This window comes from Taudactylus pleione, unplaced genomic scaffold (assembly GCF_031769625.1).
Source record: "Taudactylus pleione unplaced genomic scaffold, aTauple2 ptg000121l, whole genome shotgun sequence".
In the NCBI taxonomy this organism is placed as follows: Eukaryota; Metazoa; Chordata; class Amphibia; order Anura; family Myobatrachidae; genus Taudactylus; species Taudactylus pleione.
Genome location: NW_028284523.1, coordinates 303,042 through 330,000, shown reverse-complemented (window position 1 = coordinate 330,000; position 26,959 = coordinate 303,042). Strand labels below are relative to the sequence as shown.

General features: G+C 44.9%; 1 protein-coding gene across 3 annotated transcripts in view; it reads left to right on the top strand.

Annotated features, from left to right (window-relative positions):
• BCAS4 (breast carcinoma amplified sequence 4) overlaps positions 1 to 26,352 on the top strand; it is a 116,219-nt gene extending 89,867 nt beyond the window's left edge. The window contains exons 5-6 of one of the 3 annotated variants that reach the window (XR_015878385.1): positions 13,117 to 13,240; positions 26,013 to 26,098. Coding sequence is in view for 2 of the 3 variants with exons in the window: in XM_088472205.1 (XP_088328331.1) it covers positions 26,013 to 26,111 (99 nt within the window). In the remaining variant the exon portion in view is untranslated. Of the gene's footprint in view, positions 1 to 13,116; positions 13,241 to 25,835; positions 25,882 to 26,012 lie in introns of those variants that run through there. The other 2 variants (XM_088472205.1, XM_088472207.1) reach the window with 2 other exon arrangements.
• Positions 26,353 to 26,959: the final 607 nt, after the last annotated feature.

The following is a 26,959-nucleotide window of genomic DNA, read 5'->3' as shown; positions in this document are numbered from 1 at the left end:
TAATGAAGCTCTCATTTATATTTGATGTTTTTTTTGTTTAGTGTCTTTGTCAGATGAACCTACATATGAACAGTCACCTAAGGTAAAACACATTTCGATAAACAGGTCACCTCACATAAACAGCTAAAGTGTATAATTAAGTGATGTCCCCCAGACCAATAAAGCCCTTTTCTTTATAATGTGGGACTGTTTTACTGATGATTTATATCTCACTACCATATATATATAGATATATATATATAGGAATCTAGTGGAATTATAGCCAGCACTCTGAGCCAGAAAGCAGGAGAGCTAGGAAACCCCTCTCCTGGTGGTCCACTGAGGTGGAGGCCACCTTCAAGACAACTCGGGTGCCACAGAGAAGTAGAAACACCAGCCTTGTAGGTGGTGAATACATAAAATGTTCTGCTTCCTGTGGGTCCTGCTGAACAGTATGGACTGTTCAGCTGGTTGTCTTGTCTTGACAAAGGTCTCAGAGTAGACCGAAACATCGACTTGTATATTTGACCTACTGGCATGAGCGAATAAATTCTACTTTTTCATGAAGCCTGGTGAGTGCACTCTTATCCCTTCTTTTGGATTATTATGATAATGCTCTTACAGAAAAGTGTTACTGGGTTTTTGAACACCTCAGCAGCTGTGGATTGATAGTGGGAGTGCTCATCATAGTGTGGAATACATCTATATATATCTCATCTCCTGTTTTGGAAAGATGGTTTTACTGATGAATCTTATTAGAAGTATGAATCTGCTGCATTTCTACAAATTTGTGAGACATTACTTACAGACTACAATGGGATTTCCTTTCTAAAATTCACTCCAGTGGAAGGTCTCATGATTAGTTATTGCATGCACTGCTAGATTTCTTATTTTAATTTGTATCTACTACCGTGAAAGATTTTGGTGCCTTGAATACTTTTTAGGATATTACAACTGGGGTAACTATAAAGGGTGCAAGGGGTGCACTTGTTTTGGGGCCTGCCGGCCCAGCAACCAACCCACTGCACCATGCAGACTTATCTATTTTTATTTTTTTAATTTTCTCTATTAACCTTTATTAAAACTTACCGGCTTCCGGGCAGCAGCGGACGGCAGGCAGGCATGATATGGGTATGTTGTGGGGGGGCCCATCGGGACTCTGTGGTCACTTATTGATTATTGTGCTTCCGCCAACCGCTTTGCTGAAGAGCTACTGACTGATCTTGCGAGATGATGACATTGATCAAGCTACATAAGTGTTTAGGATCAGATCAAAATCAAACACATCAAATCACATCAAATGATCAATACTAATAGTTTGCAGTAAAAATTGCCTAGCACACACTACCCTGCTAGTTAAGTGTTGGATAATGAACTCGCACACATACATGGTGGTCATCAATCAACCTGATTTTTACATCCTGCTGCATCAAATCTCCTCAAACTTTAATAGTCTTCAATGGTACATTAATTGGCTAGTTATGGTCAGATTAACTAAATTCTCATTGTGTTTGAGCATCGGTTGGGGACTTTAAAAAGTAGTTCTTAAACGGCTCACATTTACCAAATCACCTAGCAGGGGCACAGGTGTATTCATTAGTTATTGACACATTTTAAAAGCTTAATTATTGTGAGGACACCTAGAAAACATGCACTGTTTGGGGTCCTGCGGATTGAATTTGAGCACCTATGCTTTTAAAGTATAGGATATTTTTGTAGGATGAAAACAATGGATTTCATTTGAATGTGGTTGGCATAGCCCATCTAATTAGCAAGAGACTGGCAGTAGACTGAGTCTTGTAAGAATAATTGGGCAGATATAGCAATGTGGTCATTATAATGACTGGAAGCTGCACGATACATGGACACAGTACAGAGGCAGGAAACTGCACTGTATACATGTGGAAGTGGTGGGAAGAAGCTGTACAGTAAGTTGAAGGAAGCTGCATTATATCCAAATCTGTTGTATAGTTTTTTATGGAAATGCAGTGGGAACCATGAAATGGTAGAAATGTGCAAAGGAATGATAAATTACCAGGCCCTGACAGCTTTAGTGCCAAATATTATAATATACTGTGTCCCAGTCTTACTTACCACATTATTTTGGAAACTACGTACTGAGGGCCTGATTCAGCAAGGAACGCAGTTGCTAATACGCATGCAATCGGCTGATTGTTGCGTACTGCTCATGAGTATGCATTGCAGTGCGCGAACTAGCAATTGCAATCCAAACTGCGATTGCAGAGGGTACGCAGACCCAGAGCACAGTGATTGACAGGAAGTGCCGTGTGTGGGTGGTGACGGGTGGTCGGGCGAACGCAGGCGTGCCAGTGCATTGCAGGGGGCGTGCATAAATTAACCACTTTGTGGCCATACGCAGCCTGAGGCCTCATAGCGTGCGCTGAAGTTAGCAATTCCTGAGTGAGCTCTGACCTGCCTTAACTGTACGTATGGGTCCGATGTTACCGATTAATTCGCTATGTTGCCCAAGTATACGGATGTGTGTAAGGGGAAGTGGATGTCCATATGTTAGGCTATAATTGCACATATTCTTAAAAACAAACAGAATTCTGACCCTAATTCTCTCTCAAATTACTGTCCCATGCCTCTCTAAGCTACTTGAGAGACTTGCCTACACTTGCCTCACATGTTTTGTTCATTCGCACAACTTATTGGACCCAGGCCCTGATTCAGAGCCGGACGCTCTGACAGAGCGCTCGCTCTGAATCAGGGCCGGCCTTGATTTTTAGAGCGGCCTCCTGGCCGCTCGTATAGCTGTGGGTGACCACCCACAGCTATAGCGAGTGGCCAGGAAGATGGTCGCAATGGTCAAGACCATCGCGACCATTGGGCTTGCAACGAGACCCTTGTGGTAGGGTCTCGTTGCCGCAAGCCCTGGAGTGCTTTCGGCTCTAACAGACATCACAAGTGATGTCAGTGGGGCCGGCCCCAGACAGTAGGTGTTGCCATGGGAACGCCTCCGTCTGGGCAGCCACGCCCCCGGCACGCCCCCCAAAGGGGGCGTGCTGTCGATGTAGAGTATGAGTATGTTGAGTATGAGTGGTATGAGACCTGGAGCGACGGTTTGCCCGTCGCTATCCGGGTCTCGCACATGCGCACAATGGAGCCGGCTCCGTCGTGCGCATGTGCACTGGGCCAACATCGACCCGCTTGCGAGCACTCAGCGCTCGCGAGCGGGTCTGAATCAGGCCCCCAGTTCAGTCATTGCCAACACTCCACAGAGAGAGCACTGACTAAGGTAGTCAGTGTTTAGATCAAAAGGCCATTACAGTCTCTGCTGCATTTGACACTGTGGACCACCCTGTCCTCATACAATCCCTACATTCCCTAGTTCTTCAGGACACTGGGGGCGATTCAGACCCGGACGCTAAGCTGCGCTCTCTCGCAGCCGTCGGGGGCCAGGTATGCAAATTCCGCGATCCCACTGTCTGGTGTAAGGACGCCCTCTATGTCTTAGAGAGCGACGGCAGAGTGAACGCATGCCGGTATAAAGACGCCCACTTTTCTTTCTTAACACATGTCATCTCCAGGAAGTGTATGACTAATCAGAGCCATCGGAGCAGCACGCAGCCCTTGAGGTAGACCCTAGTCCACCGCAAGCACTGCGATCACTGCAGTCTAAAATACAACCAAGTGACTTGTACAATGATGCTTCCATGCTAATTATACACACCCATAAAACTCTGTTTTGACGCCCAGACACACCTGCCATCGCAGCACCACTCCCCCGTTCACAAGCACCTTCCCCTGTTACCACCCACAAACGGCACATTCTGTTACTCAAAGCAGCGTCCAGTCTGTGTACTACGAGCGCACGATTGCCGGACGCAGTGACTGGTTCGCGCATGCGTATTTTTCTGCATACGCAGACGGGCGACAATCGCCCATAGCATGCGTCCGCGGCTTAGCGTCCGGGTCTGAATCAGGCCCACTGTTCTATCCGTATCCTCAATCTACTTATCAAATCACATCTCCAGTATTTGCTTCTCTGGATCCATCTCCTCTCTGCTCTCTGTACATGTTGGAGTACCACAAGACTCATCTACACCACATCTCATAGAAAAATAATAAACTCATTTTGCTATCAGCATAGTCTCTATGCAGATGATACCCAAATTCACTTATTCTCTCCAGATCCTTCACCATCTGTGTTGGCCCATGTCACTGACTGTCTCTCTGTGATTGTATCTTAGATGTCCTCTCGCCACTTCACACTTAGGGCCTGATTCAGAGCTGAACGCTCTGACCAGAGCGCTCGCTCTGAATCAGGGCCCTCCTACCTTTTTTTGGAGCGTCCCTTTTTTGTTACCACCCACAGCTATAGCGAGCGTCCATGATGATGGTCGCGATGGTCTTGACCATCGCGACCATCGGGCTTGCGACGGAGACCCTGCGGTAGGGTCTCGCTGCCGCAAGCCCTGGAGTGATTTTGGCTCTATCAGAGCCAAAATCACTCCCACTGACATCACTAGTGATGTCAGTGGGGCCGGCTTGAGACGGTAGGCGTTCCCATGGGAACGCCTCCGTCTGGCAGGCACGCCCACCAACGGGGGCGTGCTGTCAATCAACATCGACAGCACGCCCCCTTTGGTGCGAGACACGGAGCGATGGAGAGCCCGTCGCTCTCCGGGTCTCGCGCATGCGCACGACGGAGCTCCCTCCGTCGTGCGCATGTGCAGTGGGGGACATCGACCCGCTTGCGAGCGTACTGCCGCTCACGAGCGGGTCTGAATGACCCCCTTAATGTGTCATATATGCAGTGAATTCATTGCAACCAGTTAACAGGTATAACCTTCCTGACATCTCTATCTTTGTTTAAAACACAACAACCAACCCTAATCCTCAAGCCCATGTACTGCCTCAGAGTCATCCTTTACTCGGAACTGTCATTTGTTCCCCACTTTCAATCTGTTTCCAAATCCTGTTAAATACATCTATGAAATATTTCCAGAAGACGCCCATATCTCTCACAAAGCACTGCAAAAACTTTAATTCATGCACTCATTAGCTCCCTCGTGGACTATTGTAATAGCTTCCTTTATTGGCCTTCCCCTAACCAGACTTTCACCCCTACAAACTGTTTTGAATGCAACAGCTAGGCTTATCTTCGTAAAATTCTGCTGCTATTCCACTCTGTCAGTTCTGCCTGTACCTTATCAAATCCAGTATAACATACAAGACCACAAACCAGACCACACCAACATACATCTCTTCACTTATCTCAAAATATTTCCCATCTTGACTCCTCCGTTCTGCACAAGATGTGCTTCTCTCATCCACAGGCATTATCTGCTTCCATTCACAATTACTGGGATATTTCCGGGCTGCACTCACTCTGTGAAATGCCCTCCCTCGCACAACAAGACTTCCTTCTAGCCTTCAAACTTTCACAGAACACTCAGCTCTTCAGGGCAAGCTTATCAAATACCAGAGCCATCCACATACAATCTATAGACATTTCTACCATGCTCGCTCCCCCTTATACAGTAAACATAACTTTTACATTTTCCAGTGTCATTCATTTCCATTGTGCTTGCTGACACAGCAGACAAAAATAAAGTAGTAATCTTCGCAAAAATTCCAAGTGGTCATGCACACATGCACAAACAAATAGTCATTTGCAGGTGTGTAGCCCTTTAATAAATTTGTAATATATGTGTGTGTCTGTATATGTGTGTGTGTATATATGTATATGTGTATATATATATATATATATATATATATACGGTATATAAACACATAAAATCAAGCAGCCCTTCAATATAGATCACTTAGGAGAGATCAGTAGATCCAATCAGTAAAGCATGGCAGCAGACTGAGTGCCGCCATGCAATAATGATATATATAATGGGGTCGGGGAACTGGTACCATCTCTTGGGGCATCCATCCAGCAATAACTAAACACAGAATGGTCCAAGCTCACTATAACAAATATGAAAAGTCTTTACCAGGCATAGTTCACTTGGTTTCAGCAGCGTGTTTTCTCTCATAGAGACACCATAGACTCTCATTTCCCCAGGTAGTGTGTCTCCCAAATGATCAGCCTGACAGCCTTAAAACACACATACACAGCTGCGAGCCCTAATTGGCCTCCTGTGAGGCAAAAAGCCCTAAAACTCGGACTGCGCTTATGAATGGAGCCCGCCCTCTCTCTACATTCATAAACCCCAGGAACCCTTTTCCAGCTTTGTCAAAAAGCCCACAAAGCTGTTAACAACACAGACATTTTCCTGTGGTTTTTAGAACACGTAGGTTAGGAACCTAGGAGAAATATAGCGACCTTCCAGCACTATACCAGTGACCTTGTCACACATCCCCCTCCCCTGTTTTGACCTAGGGGGCAGAACACTTGCAACCCCTAAACAAAAGATGTGAGACAATGCATCTGCTTTTGTTAGTTGGGACCCGGGCCTATGTTTCACAGTGAATGTAAATTCCTGCAATGCTAAAAATTGCCTTTTGGCCTTTCTTTATTGACATCCATTTTAATGGGGCATGATCTGTTATGAGCTTAAACAATCTTCCTAAGAGGTAATACCTCAAGGTGTCTAATGTCCACTTAATGGCCAACGCCTCTTTTTCGACAATAGCGTATCTTTTTTCATGGTTGTTGAGTTTTTTACTCAGATAAATAATGGGGTGCTCCTCCCCATCCCTACTTTGGGATAACACTGCTCCTATTCCTACCTCCTGAGGCATCAGTCTGAACCACAACTCTTTAGAAAAGTCTGGTGTTATCAACACCGGTTGTGTACACAAAGCCACTTTCAATGCCTGAAATGCTTTTTCAGCCTCAGGATTCCATTTCACCATGTTAGACTGTTTCCTTTTTGTGAGGTCTGTTAGTGGCACTAATGTGGTGGAAAAATTTGGGATAAACCGTCTGTAATACCCAGTGATCCCTAAAAAGGCTCTAACTGGTTATTTGTTCATGGGACAGGGCCAGTTTTGTATAGATTCAATTTTATTTAATTGGGGCTTAATCAGGCCTCTCCCTATGGTAAACCCCAAGTATTGAACCTCTTCCATTGCTTGGCAACATTTCTTAGTGTTGGCTGTTAGGCCGGCCTTCCTAATTGAGTCCAGCACCGCCTATACTCGGACTAAGTGAGATTCCCAGTCTGTACTGTGGATTACTACATCATCCAGATAGGCCACCGCATACTGTCTGTGTGTGTTTTAAAATTCGATCCATTGCATGGCCCCCATGCAACCCAAAAGGCAACATTCTATACTGGTTCAATTCATTCAATAGTTTCAAAACAACTGAAACCAAGTGGATTTACAACCTTAAAACTTTGCAACCATCTGGTCTTAATATCGATATCGAATTAAATGCTTTTTTATAAATCTAATTTTTAAATTTTACATTAATCAAAAAAAAAATGTTTTACATTAAATCAAATTTTACATGAAACCTATTTTAATCCAATATACTTATTTCTTATTATCATAAAATGTGGCACCTTATAAATTATAAATTATTTTAAAATATTTAATGAAGAACCTCAAAAATGGAGGATAACACATGGTCACCGCTTGTTTTGTATCACTTCCGGTGACAACATCCTGTTTTTAATGAAAATTCAATAAAGTTTTTTAGGTATAAAAATAACCCAGAATGAATTAATGCCATCCTTGAAAAAGTACCCAATGGTACGAAACGCGTTGGAAGGTAACAAGGTGAACAGCATCCGGCCCCAGACTATCCCTGGTGGGAAGCCGCTCGGACTGCCCACACTATCCCGCTGACGTCATTGGTCGTGGCCAGACGTCGGCGGCACGTGGAGTGAAAGCCAAGCCAAGGCCAGGCTGAACTCCACCAACGAACCATCTTAACCCGGACCTGTCCTGCGGAGGTCATCTATAGGAGGGCAAGGTAGGGACAGTTTAGGCAAACAACAAACGGCAATAATACACTTGAAACCGGACTTAACCTTTCCAATCAAATCCTCAAAAAGGAGCTATAAACATTGTTTATTAATAAATAATTCTTTTTTACAGGTGCCACTTGTTATTTAGAATCTATAGCGCTCATAATCATCCTACTTTCATTCTATACTGGAATAGCCCTTCTGGAACAGAAAAGGCTGTTTTCTCTTTTGCCTTGTCGGTTAATGGTATCTGCCAATAACCCTTTGTCAGGTCCAGTGCAGTGAGATATCTGGCTGTTCCTAGCCACTTATCAACTCATCCACACCTGGCATGGGCTACACATTACGAAAATCGTTACAGAAGCGTATGCTGCCATCAGGCTTCGGAATCAGAACTATTGGACTGGACCACTCACTATTAGACTCCTCGATGGCACCAAGCTCTAACATATCCTTAACCTCTTTAGAGACGGCCTCATGCTGTGCTTCAGGAATTCTCTAGGACTTTAGGTTGACCTTAACCCCTGGCTCTGTAATGATATCATGCTTTATTATAGCCGTTCGGCCGGGCAGTGCTGAAAACAAATCTCTGTTCCTAATAAGGAACTCCTTAGCCTCATTCTTTTGAGCAGCTGACAGGGTTTCGGACACTTTTACTTCTGGAATCAAAGTGACTGCAGCTACTGGCGGGCTAGGTTCAGCGGACAGGGTTAATCTATCCTTCCAGGGTTTTATTAGGTTAACATGGTAAATTTGTTCAGGCTTCCTCTTGACTGGTTGGTATACGTTATAGTTAACCTCACTCACTTTCTCCCTGCTCATACGGACCTTGCCATTTAGCCAAAAACTTGCTTTCCCCTGTGGGCATCAAAACAAGTACTCTGTCCCCAGGGGCAAATGTACGTACCAGGGCATTTCAGTTATACACTCTGTTTGGCTTGTTGGGCCTGCTCCATATGTTTTTGACAATGGGCACCACGGACGCATCACACATCTGTGACACATGTTCAATTACACTTTTATAGAGTGTGGGTTGTCCTTCCCTTGTCTCCTTAGCAACATCCAACAACCCTCTGGGATGTCTCCCATACAACAGATCAAAAGGAGAGAATCCAGTGGTAGACTGTGGTACTTCTCTAATAGACAACATTAAATATGGCAATAAGTAATCCCAGTTTTTCCCATCCTTGTCAACAACCTTTTTTAGCATACTTTTTAAAGGTTTTTTTGAGCCTCTCTACCAACCCATCTGTTTGAGGATGGTAAACTGAGGTTCTCAAGTGAGTAACTTTAAACAATTTGCATAACTCCTTCATAATTCTAGACATAATGGGGTACCTTGGTCATTTAAAATTTATTTTGGTATTCCCACCCTGCTGAAAACATGCACCAGCTCTCTAGCTGTACCCTTGGTTGACCTATTACGCAAAGGGATTGACTCCAGGATATTGAGTAGCATAATCCACTATTACGAGGTTATACTGATGTCCGTGAGCAGACTTTAACAAGGGCCCAACCAAGTCCATGGCTATCCATTCAAAGGAAACCTCTATAACAGGCATGGGCACTAGGAAACTCTTGAAATGGGGTCTGGGAGTATGATACTGACACTCAGGACAGGAAGAACAAAATTCAAACACATCTTTATACACCCTGGGCCAAAAGAACCGCTGCAAAACCCTCTCAGTGGTCTTTTCAACGCCTAGGTGTCCTGCGGTGATGTGACCATGAGCTAGGTCCAACACAGTTCTCCTATATGCCTGGGGAAACACAAGCTGTTCTACCACATCCTCACCCCTCACAACGGTCCATGACAACTCTTTCAACCATCTGGGGTCCAGTTAATGTCTCTGGTTGTAACCATTTTTTGGTCAGGTGGATGATGTCGTGCATTTGTGAGCTGGTTTGAACGTTTGGGAAAGTATTTCCAGGCCCTGCTGCGAGATGCTGCACCACCTCTTTTAGGATCTCATGGTCCTGGTGCTGCCATGTCTCCTCAACCTCTAGTTGATGTTGCCGCCGTGTCTCCGCAACCTCTAGTTGATGTTGCCTGGTAACTTCTTGCAGTACCCTGATGGCTTCCTGCTGTAGCTTGTAGCAAGGCCTTGACAATATCTTCCATGTTGTCGGGTTTTTCCAGCAATTTTGTAGCCACTTTCACCGAGGAACTAAACTTTATCTGAAACTGATTCTGTGTGTGAGGCACCACAGCTCCCAGCATGCCACACTGTGAAAAAGCCTCTCCAGAGTATCACATCTGCAGTTTTACTCTGTGCCGGATATAATTTCAGTCCAGACAAAGACCTGTTTTCTGCTGCTCCCTTCACTTATGCACAGACCAGTGTGCCCACATTCTCCATGACATGTAACAGGGCCTAGGAACTGGTACCATCTCCTGGGATAGATGGCACTGCGCAGCAGCTGAGAGATCACACAAAGTCCGTTGGTCTGGTGCAACTGACCTCGCCCAGTTTATTATAAAGCAAAAACAAAAATAACAAAAATAAACACCTTGCCGTCCAGCACTAACTAAACACAGAATGGTCCTAGCTCACTAATACAAATATGAGAAGTTTTTACCAGGCATAGTTCACTTGGTTTCAGCAGCGTGTTTTCTCTCATAGAGACACCATAGACTCTCATTTCCCCAGGTAGTGTCTCCCAAATAATCAGCCTGACAACCTTCTAACACACATACACAGCTGCAAGCCCTAATTAGCCTCCTGTGAGACAAAAAGCTCCAAAACCTAGACTGGGCCATATGAATGAAGCCCGTCCTCTCTCTCCATTCATAAACCCCAGGAACCATTTTCCAGCTTTGTCAAAAAGCCCACAAGGGCAGAAAGCACCCTGCCCTCCAGCGCGGTGCCCCACTGAGAGCCTGTGGGTTCTGTCTCCACCCGCGGGTCACAGTGACCCGCAGGTGGTCAAAACAGCGGCACAGTGGTCACCGCCGGTGAATGGATGCCAGGCGCTTGGGGGCTGCCCGGCATGTCCGTAAGTGTCGGGCACGCCCCCAGGAGTGACAAAAAGGGGACGTGTCATAAATACATGCCCCCTTTTCTTTGGCCACGCCCCCTATTCAGGCGCGCGCAGAAGTGCCCTAGCTCTAGGTCTGGTGCCCTGCCTGCTGCTGGACCTAGAGTGAACTTATAAAAAAATATATATATATATATATATAAAAATATAGAAACAACACATACCTTTTAAATACTCGTCATCGGACCCCGTCTGGGATGGAGCAGCATGGTGAAGGCACACAGGGTGAAGAGTATTTAAGGTATGTGGTGGTTCTATATTTTCATGTCTTGATAAGTGTTCTTACATCGCGTGCCTCCTGATCGTTTCTTTTGTACGCTTCCCTGCTGGGGTAGTGCATCGGAGCCATCCATGTGTAAAGAGAGTGCCGGGTTTTGTAGAATATAGAGATAGATAGAGATATATCTATCTATCTCTATACACACACTACAAAATCTCTCTATATATCTATCTCTATACACACACTAAAAAATGCTGCAAAGTAAGAATGCTTTCAAAAATAGAAGTGTTAATCGTTTATTTTTATCAATTAGCAAAATGCAAAGAGAATGAACAGAAGAGAAATCTAGATCAAATTAATATTTGGTTTAACCACCCTTTGCCTTCAAAACAGCATCAATTCATCTAGGTACACTTGCACAAAGTCAGGGATTTTGTAGGATTATAGTCAGGTCTATGATTAGCCAATCACACCAAACAGGTGATAATGATAATCATTTTTATATGTAGGTTGAAACAGTCATTAAATGAAACAGAAACTGCTGTGGAACAGCCATACTCTGCTACAAAGGTGAGGTTGTGGAAGACCGTTTCATGTCACAGGTCATACACCATGGCAAGACTGAACACAGCAAAAAGTGTTACTGCATCAATACTGCATCAGCAAGGTCTCTCCCAGGCAAAGATTTCAAAGCAGACTGGGGTTTCCAGATGTGCTGTTCAAGCTCTTTTGAAGAAGCACAAAGAAACAGGCAACGTTGAGGACCGTAGACGCAGTGGTCTGCCAAGGAAACTTAGTGCATCAGATGAAGACACATCATGCTTACTTACCTTCAAAATCGGAAGATGTCCAGTAGTGCCATCAGCTCAGAACTGGCAGAAACCAGTGGGACCCAGGTAAACCCATCTACTGTTTGCAGAAGTCTGGCCAGAAATGGTGTTTATGGTCTTCGACGTGGAAACAATGCCAAGTGACTCTACTATTCACAAAAACATAGGAACTGGGGTGCAGAAAATAGCAGCAGGTGCTCTGGACTGATGAGTCAAAATTTTAAATATTTGGCTGTAACAGAAGGCAATTTGTTTTCCGAAGGGCTGGAGAGCGGTACAATAATGAGTGTCTGCAGGCAACAGTGAAGCATGGTGGAGGTTCCTTGTAAGTTTGGGGCTGCATTTTCAGCAAATGGAGTTGGGGATTTGGTGAGGATTAATGTTGTCCTCAATGCTGAGAAATACAGCCAGGTACTAATCTGTCATGTAATACCATCAGGGAGGAGTCTGATTGGATCCAAATTTATTCTGCAGCAGGACAACAACCCCGAACATACAGCCAATATCCTTAAGAACTATTTTCATCGTAAAGAAGAACAAGGAGTCCTGGAAGTGATGATATGGCCCTCACAGAGCCCTGATCTCAACATCATCCAGTCTGTCTGGGATTACATGAAGAGACAGAAGGATAATGAGCAAGCCTTCATCTACAGAAGATCTGTGGTTCATTCTCCAAGATGTTTGGAACAACCTCCCTGCCGAGTTCCTTCAAAACTGTATGCAAGTGTACTTAGAAGAATTGATGCTATTTTGAACGCAAAGGGTGGTCACACCAAATGTTGATTTTGATTTAGATTTCTCTTCTGTTCATTTAGATTTCTCTTCTGTTCATTCACTTTGCATTTTGTTAATTGATAAAAATAAACTATTAACACTTCTATTTTTTAAATCGGTCTTACTTTGCTGCACTTTTTCCACAAATTCCTAAAACTTTTGCACAGTACTGTATATCTAAATAAGTAATCCAATGTCTGTGTGTGGAATCAGTAAAACAATTTGTTATAGAACAATATCTGCTTGCTCACAGAATGATTCCCACTCAAATAAATAGCTTTTTTTATCTGATCAGCCCAATCCTAAATTTGAAATGCTATCTATACAATAGGTTTTATTTTTGTATTCTAATGCTACCACGAACTCTATAAAATTTCAGAATACATGACAAAGATCAGGTGAATTCCTTCAATATGGTTACTCTGGAATCTGTATGATTTACCGCCGGACGGAATCCTGACAGCGGCTGCCCGACATGGATGAAAATCCTGATCGTCCTTAATGTAAGTATAGACTAACCTAATTCTACCCCCTAACCCTCCCTTAGGGGTGCCTAACACTAAAATTCCCCCCAGTGCCTAACCCTAATCTCCCGGATGGGTGCCTAACCCTAAGTCCCCCCACCGGGAGCCCTAAACCTAATCCTTCCCCCCTGAGCGGCTGTCCGCACCCGGCATCCCTTCGATCGGGATGCCGGGCCCCGGTCTCCCGGCGTCGGTAAAATGACAGCCGTCTAGATTTAGACGCCTGTCATTTAACCCTCGCCAGGATTAAGCAGTGATTGTCGGGATTAGGTCCGCCGGCTTCCCAACTGCATACCGGTTCCTCTGAGGTGGGTAATTAATTAATAGAACTTACATCTGCATCATTGATCCAGCTGCTGGGGTGCACCTCCAGGGGCCACCAGTTGATACTCCAAATATATGCAAATCATCCAATACAAGCAAAAGAGGACACTCCCCGAAATTGATTATAGTTCACAGAGATTTAATCTTTAAAACTGCCAATAAGCCATAGTCGACATTTGGATTCCCTAAGACTCTTTCTCAAGAGAGCAGAAAGGCAACATCACAGAATAAACAACATCTCTACCTGTGGATAAAATGGCTTCCAGACTGCGAATCAGCAAATTATAACATACCCAAGTGATAATGGCTATAGAAGATATGGGAAGGGGTCTATTCTGCTGCTTTGTAAAGTTCTGTCACTGAGGTATCTATGGTACTTTACAGACGTGTCCACATACAAATCTGTGATTTTATAACAAACCCTTTGCTACAAAAAAAAATTAATCCTAAGTACCTAGCACACTATGGGTCTGATTCAGACCCTTAGTACGAAATGCCGATATTTATGCAGTTGAACGATTATCGGCCAAATGCGCATGCGGTGAGTTACCTTAGCAATGTTGCTTGCAGTGAGGATTTTTTTTGATGGTCACTCAGGGACTGTTTGGGGGCGGCTACAGGGAGAGGTGGCAAACTGTTTTGGGCGTGTCTCAGCATAATAATGCGATCCCGCCAGTGTCGGTTTCCGCAGCCATTCTGCACGGCCATGGGATTACTCAGGTGGTGGATTATCGAAGGATCTGCAAGCACCGCTGCTTCTTTGTACACACCTGCTTGGATCTGCGAAGCCGCCGGTGGGCGTCTAAATACATTGCCAGGCGGCATTTGCATATTATCGCACAGTAGCTGCATACGGAATGGTAGCTGCAGTTGCATTAGCTTACATCTCTGAATCAGACCCTATATGTTACTAAATGCAAAATTTGAGGAAAAAGAATGAAGTATGGGCATCCCTACCCATGGGTTGTGGCAGGCGTCTCGCACCATATGACACTAAAATAATAGGTGTATGAGGACACATCCATGTGTATGAAAGAAATGTTACATCCAATTTTCTTCTATGTCTGTTTGAGTTACTTCTCTGATCTATCTAGAAAATAATTGTTTGCAAAAGGCATAATGTTTCCATGGTCCTGCTGGAACCACAAACTCTTCTGTATTTTTAGGGCTTTTTGCCTATGACAATACAACATTTCTGTTTGCTATCCACCAGCTGAGGGTAAAACGATGGTAAATAATCTTGTTAATAAGAAATGTAATTGCAACCTTTTGGTAAAGAAAAAAAAAAATGGATTAGTTCTGTGAACCACCTTCATTTCAAAAAGATTCCTTTCACCATAGTGACTGTAACTTCCCAACCCAAAAGTAATTGCCACTAGAAATACTGCTGTCGGTATTTAAGTGAAACCTCAGCAAAAATGGTTCAAAGGGAGCATCCATCAGAGCATTAGATTACTAGATGAAGATCTTTTGGGCAGAGCCGTAACTAGACTAGACCATTTGTGCCTCCCCCTTTTTCAAATAGGGACATAAGATGTGCGCCCGAAAAAGGGGTGTGGTTTTTCCCATACAATGATGAAAGGGTATAGATACCGTTGTTATCCAGGTGTCATTGCCAAATACAGCGTGAATCCAATGGCTGGATTGATGATACACAATTATGCAGTATAATTCACCGGCTTTGGTGAAGCTGCACCAGTAGCAGGATTTGTCCATCAGAACAGCTGTGCACAAGCTTGGAGCTGGCAGCATAGATCACCTACCGAAGGTATAGAAAGAATGCTACTTGTATTGTATATGCAGCAAATATCAGCAGCGGGGGGATTAGTGTATGGTACACTTACCAACAAAGGTACTCAAGGTGTTTTTGTAACACCTGGGTCGGGAATCGGCTGTGTTTAGGGCTGCCATCAGAAATTGTAGGACAGATAGCTCCATGTGAGATGATAGGTTTGAGTTCCGGGTATGACAGTATTTTGAAATGTGTGTCTTAAATAAGAGGATGTGACTGATGGTGCTTGGGGAGGTGGCCAGATGGTGGGAGAGTTGGCCAGGAGATGCAGGGAATAAAGGAATTTAAAAGTAAGAATGATTATAAACTGAAAACTGCCAGGCCTGGGCAGTGCCCCTGCCTTGTGGAGCCCTGTGCCTTGGACAAATGTTACACCACCCTAGTTATGGCCCTACTTTTGGGGGTACAAAGGACCTGATAGAAGGGTAAATTCTCTTCACCACCTGAAAAAAAAGTTGAATTCTTCTGAAGACCATTATTCTGCAAGAAAACACTTAAGGCTGATACTTGTACCTTGAGTCCAGAACAGTGCCTATCCTGTAAGAAATCAAGGATATTTTGAATGGTACCTTTAGCTGGGCTTATTTTAGCTTTACACTATGCAATAAATACCTGTCACACATCAGGGTCCAAGTCCCTGTTACTGAGTCCGTTGATAGGGTTGCCAGGTCATCCCTTTTAATAAGAGACAGATCATCCATTTAATAAGGGACACACATGCATTACACAGGTTCTATGGCTGATTAAAACCAAGTGAAATGGAGAGTCAGCCAGCCACAGAATCTATGTAATTCATGTGCCCTAAATCTAAAGGGATGAGATGGCAACGCTATCTGGTGGTATCATCTCACAGCCATCCGTGATTACCCTGACTGGCATTCCTGAGAGCTGGACTTGCCTGTGGTTGTGGAACAAGGGCACCTCCATCTTGGATTCACTCACATGACTACATCAGCCAACCAGGTTTCTGCAGTTATGCGCACATGATCCGCTCAGCTAATGGGGACTTTGAGCTGTACTCCTTGCCGAAACATTTCTCTCTTAGAGATCAGTATCTGGCTCCGGTTGATTCCTGTTTCTCCTCCAGTTACATGCATTGCCGGTTGCATTCTGCGTCTGACTCAGTCTCCAGTTAGACACATTTCCTCTAATAGGGTTACCTTGTTCTGTATAGTGTGTATTTGTAATAGTAGGTTAGGGAACATGTTTACTCTTTGTCCTGTTCACAATCTAATAATAATTCTGTAATAAAGTTATTTGTAATTCTGCCACTTATGTCACCAGTACTAATGGAAAGGTTCTTTGGGATTCTTCCACACAGTTTGACAGTCAGTGATCGCAAAATACGTGCTATACCACGCTTTTATGCGCTACAGCAAGTTCGGGAACCGGTTTTTAAAACTCAGTGGGTCCCGCTGGACACGCTGTTTGTGCTTCCTGTGTGTACTGCTGCAGCAGCCAATCACCGCCGGCGGCGTCTTCTCCAATCACTGCCAGTAGATTCTCTGCTGACATCATCTGATTTAATTGTCGCCTGAGACCACCCCTCTCCCTCCATGCCTGCCAGTGCGTTCTCCAAATGGACTCTGCATCCACTGGTGAGACAGGGACAGCGGTCAGGAGGACTTGGGTCCTGAGCTGCTTGAGGGACTTTCAGTGTGTACAGGGGATGTGCTCCCGGGATACCGTGCTCTGACGGCTGGTGACAGAGAGGAGACCCTGAGCTCACGACACGATATGTCTGTGAACGACGGCGTTCACAGACAAATCACTTGTACACACTGGCCAAAGGGCACCCGATATATTGGCTGATCAAATTGGCCAATATATCTGCCAGTGTGTACCCAGAATAACAGTGTGCAGTCCCCCTAATCCTGACTGTGAAAGTGTAACTGTGTGCATTCCTTCCCTAGCCCTCGACTGTGTAGCTGTGTGTATTTCCCATTTACCCTGAATGTTAACTGTGTGCACCGCCCACCTTACCCCAGCACTGCCTGTCCCTAATCTCCTCCTTGCCCCAATACTACCCCAGCTATCTACCCTTACCCCCTCCCTACCCTTAGTACTGCCTGCCCCTAACCTCTTCCTTGCCCCCAGCACTGTCACAACTGCTGTCTGCACTTACCCTCCCTATCCCCAGTTCTGCCTGCCCTCTAGCTAAGCTCTACCCCAACTTCTCCCTGCCTTTACCCCCAGCTCTACCCCAAGTGCAGCTTGCCCTTAACCCCCTCTCTCCCAACTGCTGTCTGACCCTAGCACTGTCCCAATTGCTGCCTGCCCTCGCCACCCATAATATGTGATGGGACTCAAAAACAAAAGTAAGGGGTCCCTGGGACCCAAATTTTATTTTGCTTAGCGCGATCACTGACAGTAGTCCCATAATCTAAAATCTTAGAAAGTTCTTGTGCTGAACTGCCACTGGAACATAAAAGATAGACTCAACTAGGGATAGGAGTCCCCTTTGCTGATGGCCAAGAAGATAGAACTTCCTGATTATATTTAATATTGTAGTACATAGACACCGACACATTTGTTGAGCCTACTAAAGCCCAGGATAGTGTGAAAAGATCTTGAACTTTTCTTGGGTCGTAATAGTCTGGAGTAAAACTCTTTTTGTCCTTCTGATTTGAAGGAACTGGGGCAACAGCATCCACTGTGATTTTATTTTGTAGGCTGTTCTTTAAGGACTCTAGCTCCATCGAGTTTGACAGTTCTTGTTTGCAAAGAGACCTTTCTTTTTCGATACTTTTGAAATTCTGTCCCGTATCCATTTCTTATGTTGTCTAAAACACATTGGTCTTTGATGGAATGAAACCTTTTCTGTTTTCATACCAAAGAAGACCCCTTATCTTTAAGGGAATTTGTAGTTCTATTAAATGAGATGGCTATGGCTGCATCTTTAAGAACATGATACCATTTCAGTGTTTTGTCATCATCAAATGGATACATACGTTAGTCTGTTAGCATCAGACTTTTTTTTATTTTTACCTGTGCTCTTCCTTATGGATTAACCACTTGCCTGGCATGGTCGCAATTTTCCGACCACACCAAGCAGTTCTTTATCTGATCTTGTCGCAAAATTTCGACCAGTCATATAAACAGTAAGGCAGTGAGTCCCTCTGCTTGCCTGCACCCTCCCCCAGTGTCTGCTCTGCTGCCGATCACTGCTGATCGGACAGCAAAGCAGGTCCCCCCACCCAGCGGCTGCAGAGATTAGCAGCCGCTGGGAAAAAATAAATTAACCTCGCCCTTACCCCCTTAGGGCTATTTCACACACGCCGGTATTCACCGGTCGGCAAAAAAACTGTTTATTTTGCCGTGTGTAAAATTTAAGTATGGAAATGGATGGGTCCTTTCAGACAGCACGGACACTGCACGGTCACCATGTTACAGCCGGGAATATCCACTGACAAGGACAGCTGCTGTGCCGTCCCTGCAAGTCAGTGAAGTATATGTTACAATGTTTCCTTTCACACACCCTGGATTTTCTCAGCTTGTACAGCTGCTGCTGCGCATGCCCAATACAGTACGGAAAAAACCCCACAACATTTAAAAATGGCTCAAAGCCGCTGCCTGTGATAGGCACTGATTGCCTGAAATAATAACGGCCAGCTTTGGACAGTTTTTTTTGCCAGCCGATTAAAACCAGCATGTGTGAAATAGCCCCTAGTGTACCTGGTGCCTGAAACCAGTGTCAAAATGAAAGTCGCAATGTTTCCCAGGTTCCGATGGTGGTGTTCCGATGTTTGAAAAAAAAAAAAAATTTTTATTGTTTATTTTTTTTTTATGAAATCATTTTGGATAAGGTGAATTAGATGTTCCTCACCTAATTCACTCAAAAATGATAATTTCTGAGTGGTTTTTAGAAGAAAAACAAAATCTTCAGTTAAATGGTTAAGGGCCTGATTCATCTGCAGATGGAATTGCAAAGTTGCAATTATGGTAATGCAGCAGGAGGTATCTCGCCTCCTGCTGCATTACTTATCCGATCTGCGTTGTAGGCAGGTAATCTGCAAGAACATCGGCCGACTAAGTGACCCATGGGGTCATGCAAGCCGACCGCCGCAGTTACAACAAAGAGGCCAGGAAGTCTCCTTCAGCCGACGGAGATCCTCTCCTCTTCCCTACCCCCAACAGCGGCGACACACCTCTGTTTCGAGAAATTGATGCTGTCGCCGCCCAGAAACTGCAGCATACTGTCAATCACTGACAGTCTGCTGCCACTGTATGTGAACACGCAAGACCAGTACTGTGTATGTGCAGTACGGATCGGGAATCTGCATTCAGCAATGCACTAACGTGCACTGCTGAATCAGACCCTAAATCTTCTACCACCTGATGTGCTGGAAAAACCCTGTTTTTGCAGCTGTACTCCACAAAAGGGATTTTTGTGCTGATAGGGATGTTGCTGTTGCAGTCACTACCATAGATTTATATATAGGTTTTTCAGCAAAGGTTCCACATTATCCATGTTACATTTTCTAGGTGTTTCTTCAGTTTCATCAGACTCCTTTCTGGAGGAATCCCTTTCTGAATCACAGTATCTATCTTCTACATCCACATCGTAAGGCCTTTTTTATGAGATGTGACATTAAGCTTTTCTTTAGTGACAAAGGTTTCCTGTATCCATTTAGTAACTTTTTTAAAATTGTTCTGGAGGCCGATTTATTTATCTGGTACAGGAATTGCATCTTCGTTTTCAGCAGAAAATCTTACATCACAAGTTGCACATCTTGTTATGCTGTGACTTGCTGTCCTTATTCCCAATAGGTGCTACATGTATATTATAAACAATACCCTTGTCATTAAACTAACTTTCTGGATCCAGTCTATACTGAAAACACCCCCAACTCAGGGCTTACCTCCAGCAGGTGTCTTTCAGTTCCATCCCATTTCCTCCATGTAGCATCTGTAGAGACACTGCCTAACTCCTGAGATAGCCTGCTCAGCTTTGCCAGCTCCCTTTTTGGCCTGGCCAGTGCGCATACATGCACAAAGCACCTGTATCCAGTTTTAGGTGATGCGGAAAGATCTGCAACCATTTCTACTCCCAAAGGCAGCAGACTGGTGTTCCCTGGTTAGCCAGCCCATCGTCGGGTACTAAAAAAGAGACAAACTCCTACCTGACCTACCCTGCTCAGAGAAGGGAAGGACACTGAATTATAAATCATCCAGGGGCATTGTTTATCTTTTCTACTTTCCTTAGCAGGGAGCTCAGCCATTGTATGAGCTGTCATGAAGTAGTGAGCAAGAAGAAAAAACAAAAAACAATTACTGAGGGGTCTATTTACTAAGCAGTGTTAGGAGAAGTGAAGAGTGATAAGGTGCCAGCCAATCAGCTCTCAACTGTCATTTTTCAAACACAGCCTGTGAGATGACAGTTGGGAGCTGATTGGCTGGTACCTATCACTTTTCACTTTTCCTAACACTGCTTAGTAAATAGACCCCTGAGTGTTAGTTTTATACCTTAGGAGAATGGCATAGTATAATTAGATATAATACAATTGTTAAACAAAAATATAATACAAACTTATTTATAGAACTTTTAGGTTCAAAAAAGGCACATAGTACCTAGCTGCTTATAAAGTATGATAACAAACCAGTTGATATGGGGTCATAGTTTCACAACACCTGGAGAGGTACAGGTTGTCCAGGAGTGGCAAGTGTACGGGGTATATTTACTAAAGTGCAGGTTTTTAGAAGTGTAGTTGTTGCCCATAGCAACAAATCAGAGGGCCAATAAATCTGTGTTATAAGACGCAGACCCTGGCCTTGACACTGCCCTGTTATCAAGAATACTGGCCATCACCGCCCCCAAATGGCTGCAGCATGTCAATCATGGCAGATGTGTAGAGTGTACCGCCCAGTCATTCCTCTCATGCAGCCATTACAGAGGAACACTTTGAAGGCAACGCCAGAAGGAACTAAATTCATATCCACACTCTTGTGTCAGCAGGTGTGTAGTATGGACCACCTGTTCCACTCCTCCCTGTTTAGTATCCATGATGACTCAGCCTCTTTACAACAGATGTGGGTTTTTCCTAGATATTTCTAATATTTAGGTGATTTTCCCTTGCCTAATGCTTTGGGGTATTATTTTTCTTGCTACACTGTTTTCCTGTTATCCTGTCCCTACAGTGCTACTTGTAATAATGAGGGGTTCGGGAATCTATGTTCTGTCTGTGATGGGACAGCAGAGAACTTCAGAGGCATCTTTACCCATAATTCTCAGCTGTCCCATTTAGGTTGGACAGTCCTGGTGTCTGCTTGCTCATCCCAACTCGTGAGAGGTTGTGAGGCATGACAGTAGTGACCAGGTGCCGCATAAAGAAGAGACAGGTGCCTCTGGTCTGTGCTCCTATTTAAGTTCTTTTTAGAAGGGAGAGAGGGAGCCCATTGGGTGTGGCCACGCCTACTATAATGCAGCCCCACCCCCTGTTTCCAGAATGTTAGGATGCTTTACCCATTATACTGATCATTGAAGATGGATAAGATAAAATAGGATCACTCCGTGTGCTCTTAAATGTTTTCACATTTCCAAATCGGAAGGAGATTGCTGAATGAGTGAGTTTTCCATATGTCACTACTGCAGTATTTGATATATTCTAATTGCACACTCTCCATCATTATATTTCATCCTTCAGTGGCAGTGATCCTCCCTCCCCATAGGGGTCAGATCTTATCTCTTAAAGATATCCAGAAGCACACAAACCCTTGTGTAGAGTTGGACAAATTTACCAAAAAAACGCAGAGCCAGAAAAAAACGTAATTAAATATGCATGCTGCATCAGATGCATTGGTTGCATATGTACTCAATTGATGGGTAATCTACATGAACTATATTTGTGTCCATCTCTGCATATGTGACCAGCGTAAGATAACTGTGTGCGTGCAGTGTTTCTAATGAAACTCTGCTATTACAGACAAAATAGTGGTTATTCTAGAGCAGGGGTTCCCATCAACGGTCCTCAAGGCACACTTAAGCTGGCCACACACTAGACCAACTTACATCCAACCATCCAACTAGTTGATTGGTTGGAATGAAAATCTTGTAAGGTATGAAAGCAAATGACATTCAGCAATTTGCTCCCAAACGCCGGAAAATGGACAAAAACTGTTGTTTGAACAAATTGTTTAGATCAAACATTTAACAAACTTGTCTGACCGACCATTTTCATCTGTTTTCTGGGATTTAGGAGCAAATTGCTGATCATCATTTACTCCCATACGTTACCAGATTTTCAACCAATTAGTTGGACGAAAGTTGGTCTAGTGTGTGGCCAGCTTAACAGTCCAGGTTTTAAGGATAGCCGTACTTGAGCACAGGTGTCTTAATTAGTACCTCAGTGATTAACCATGAATATCACTAAAACCTGGACTGTTATACCCCTTTTACACCGGAGCTAAAACCCGGGTTATTGCAGGGTTAACCCGGGCAGTTCCTTGGTGTAATAGAGGTGAGGGTTGGATCACTGGGTCGAGTGACCCAGCAATCCAACCCAGGTAAATAGCAAGGTTTAACACGGGAGTAACCCGTGAAACCCTGCTGTGTGTACGGCGCACTCCGGGTCTTGATGACCTGCAGTGCGCCGCAAGCCGGCTGATTGATCCGGCTTCAGAGGCGCTTGGCGATGACATCATCTCCAAGCGTCCACTTTCACGCCGGAAAAGCCAGGTCTATGCAGACCCGACTGCAGTGTGAGCGGCGCCGACTCGGGAATATCCCGAGTCGGCGCCGGCTAAATTCCTGGTCTGATCCGGATAGGAACCCTGTTCCAACTCTGGGTCAGACCCGGAATTTTGGTGGAAAAGGGGTATTAGTGCGCCTTGAGGACTGAGGTTGGGAAACACTGTTCTAGAGTGTTGCTGTAAGGAAATATGTTTTTTCTATTTATAATAGTGTGTGCTTTACAGTGTTGCTAATTAAATGCGCGGCTATTGGACTTAAGCAATCAAATAGTGATTAATTATAAACACCCCCACAGCTGCCACCTTATAATGTCTGAGTGCAATGGGAATCTTCTGATTCTTTAGCACAATGTTTACCAGTAAAAAATGTGAACAGACACATTATATAGCTATAATGCAAATTAAGCAGAATCAAGTGGAAAAAATAATCATCGAGTCGTAAGGCAGTCAACGAGAAGCATATAGCTAAAGATGGTGATCAACATCAGGGTGTATTTAGCACCAGTGGTCAAGCACCCATAAGAGACATGCCCACAGACAGGCACGTTTGTGTGTCTGCTATGTCCTTACAGTACTGTGCTTGTGCATATACAAGAGGGCACAGGTTACTTTTTGTCCTTTCAGTTTAATTGCCTGCAGCACTATTCTCCCCCAGTGAAAGAGAACACCCATAGCACACTGCAGTTGAACACTGCACTACATGCATAGTAATATCTGGTTTACTATATTGAACGGATTGATGCAGTTTAATAAGACTCTACTTTCAATTTGTGTTTAACAATATAGCGCAGCGGTTTTCAACCGCTGTTCCGCGGAACACTAGGGCCGCTGGCGGCTGTGAAGTGTGCCCCACTGGGTACATTATACAGTAGTGCGGCCCGGGCTGCCGCTGAGCTCCTCTGGTTGGCTCAGGCGCGTCCGGGCCATCACCTGCCTAGACGCTGCGGCGTGACATCACAGGTCACGCATGCCGCTTTGGCCGCCCTCCGCACCAGCTCTCTACTTCATCCTTGCTTGGACACCCGCTTGCCTGCTGCCGACAGGGTTAGGACTAGACTATACAGCGCAGATGGAACTGTGACGTCACACCCACGTGACCCGGCCTGAAAGGGGGAGGGGCGGGGATGCTAACGGGAGACCAAAAGTGTCCGCTCGCCGCGCTTCGGGCACGGTGGCTCGCTGCGCTCGCCACAAGTATTTATTCCCCCTCTGTGCCCTAGTGGATGGTAATGCAGGAGCGGTCCAGCCTCCTGCAGCGGTCACGTGGTGGATACGTCACAGAGGTCCTTTCTCCAACTAGGAAATAGCAGCAACCCTGCCGACAGCTCTGTAGTATGCGAGGGACAAGTGTTTTTTTGTTGTTGATCGATATTTGTCTGTGGGAGCCAGCCAAGGTTTTATTTTTTCTGTGGGGAGCAATGTGATGTTTTTTGTTTATTCTGTGGAGGCCACTGTAGTGTGTTTTATATCTGTGGGGGCCAATGGGAGTGGAAGACAATGTGTATGTTTTTTCATAGGTCACGCACGCCGTATCGCCGGATGGTGTGCCTTGGCAATTTTAAAATCTTGCGTTATGTGCCTAGAGTTGAAAATGGTTGTAAACCACTGATGTAGCTGCTTATGTTCCATGTTATGCAGGAAGTGTGGGACATGAAATTATGTCTGTTTCTGAGAGAGTTTATTGTAGGAAATTATCTCTAAAGCTGGGCATGTGTCGATTTTTTTTTTTTTTAAATTGGACAACTATTCCAGTGTATGGCTTCAGTGCCCGGGTCAACAGATAATCTCAATCGGTCAAATGTGTATTGGAGCGCACATGGCTGCCAGATGCACAGTCAGATGGAGTTGCTCAGCATGGCTCCTAAGCAGACAAATTTGTGCCGCATGGTCACCACCAGATGGCCAGGAAGGATACAAGCTTAGCTGTTGAGTAATAGGGCAGAGATGTCCTGTATTGGAAGGGGCCAGTTTATATTAACTGACTTGTAATTTTCCTGCTTCTTCCCCAACACCTAACAAATAATTAGTTCACTAACTTTGTATATATGTAGCAGAGAGGATACAGTCAAAATGCAGACGGCCAGGAAGCCGCCTGACTAAATCCCGATGTCTAAATACCGACGCGGGACTATTGACAGGCGTCGAACTGCCGACGCCGGATTCTAGACAGACGGCTTCCCGAATTAAGGTAAGCCAGGCAGTGTTAGCGCTTAGCCGCAGTGGGGGGGAGGGTTAGGTTTAGGGACACTCGGGGGGACTTAGGGTTAGGCACCACCCTGGGAGGTTTAGGGTGCGGGAAGGGGGGGTTAGGTGTAGGCACCACCCCGGGGGGGTTAGGTTTAGGCACCCCCAGGGGGAGGTTAGGGTTAGGCACCACTAAGGGATGGTTATTTAGGGTACTTACCGGCCCCAGTTGGGATCTTCAGCGTTCGGCTTGTGGCGTCGGGATTTAGTCAGACGGCTTCCCATCCGTCGCCTTTTCATACCCAACCCGTAGCAGATTGATATACATGTTAGATGGTTCAGATCTGTTAATTCCAATATATATAATACAATCAAGGCTGCAGTGAAAGCGGTCACAGCAAATAGGAATAAGTATTCCCAAATTCACCAATTGTACACCGCAACATGCTAATCTGTTCCTTCTTAAACATCTAACCTCATAAGCACTAAAGTTATATGGGAAACCAAATAAGTTTCCAAACTAATTTTTGTTATAGATGCCTATGTTTTCTACATGTTAAATACAGTGCTCCCTTTCTAACACAGGCCGAAACTTTTATTATTGAGAGTGGAGTAACAGAATGAAATTAAAAGACTGTAATGTAAGTTTGTGCAGAGAATATACTTGGGGTGAGCAAGAGTGTTGTTATAAAGTCTGATCGTGTCCATAACCATTCCAGAGATTACCCTGTCAAATCTATTGTTTCTTTCCTCTTCTTATAGAAATGCTCTAAAAAGCAGAATACATACGAACTGCCAGCCCTGTACAGGACAGAAGATCACTTTCCTGCAAGTTGCAAACATCGGGAAGACTTGAATTGATTTGTATTGGACTTTCTTGGGTGCCAGAAATTGTTCCATCATTCCTTTTCCAACCCATGCCACAGATGTACCAATTTCCGCCATTCCAGCGCCAGCTACTCATTGCATTTGCACTGCCTCCACTCTACCCTAGGGTAATGGGAGGAACTGTCACTGTTTTTCTTATGCTTTGCCTGTTCAAATACATTTTTCGCATGTATAAAATGGTTACAGGGACATTAAAAAAAGATATTTTGTAAAATATGTTACAATATCTTATTTGAACTGCCCATATATGCTTGACAGAGTGCAAACAAAACAGAAAACACAGTAGTGCTAACTAACTGCCAAGTTCAATTGGTGGGAAGTGGTCTAAAGCCAGGTACACACTGTGGGCCTGATTCAGACCCGCTCGCGAGCAGGCAGTTCGCACGTGCGAGCCCTGGAGCGAGTGAGAACCTCTTTCGCTCGGGGCTTGCAGCAAAACAGGGCGGCTGTCGATGTTGATCGACAGCTCGCCCAGTTTTGTAGGCGGGTCGGGGAGTGGCTGCACATTAGAGCAGGAAGCTATTAGAGCAGGAAGTTCACTGGGGCTTGCGGTGGATGAGACCCTACCACAAGGGTCTCGTCGCAAGCCCGATGGTCACGATAATCACTATCATCGCCAGGCCGCCCACACAAGCTGTGGGTGGTCACCCACAGCTATACGAGCGGCCTGGAGGTACCGATCGAAGGTAAGCCGGGCATGGACAGCCGAGGGGGGGAGGGTTAGGTTAGGGGCTCCTGGAGGGGACCTAGGACTAGGCACCCCCCCGGGAGGGTTAGGCACATCCGGGGGGAGTTTAGGGTTAAGCACCCCCCGGGAAACT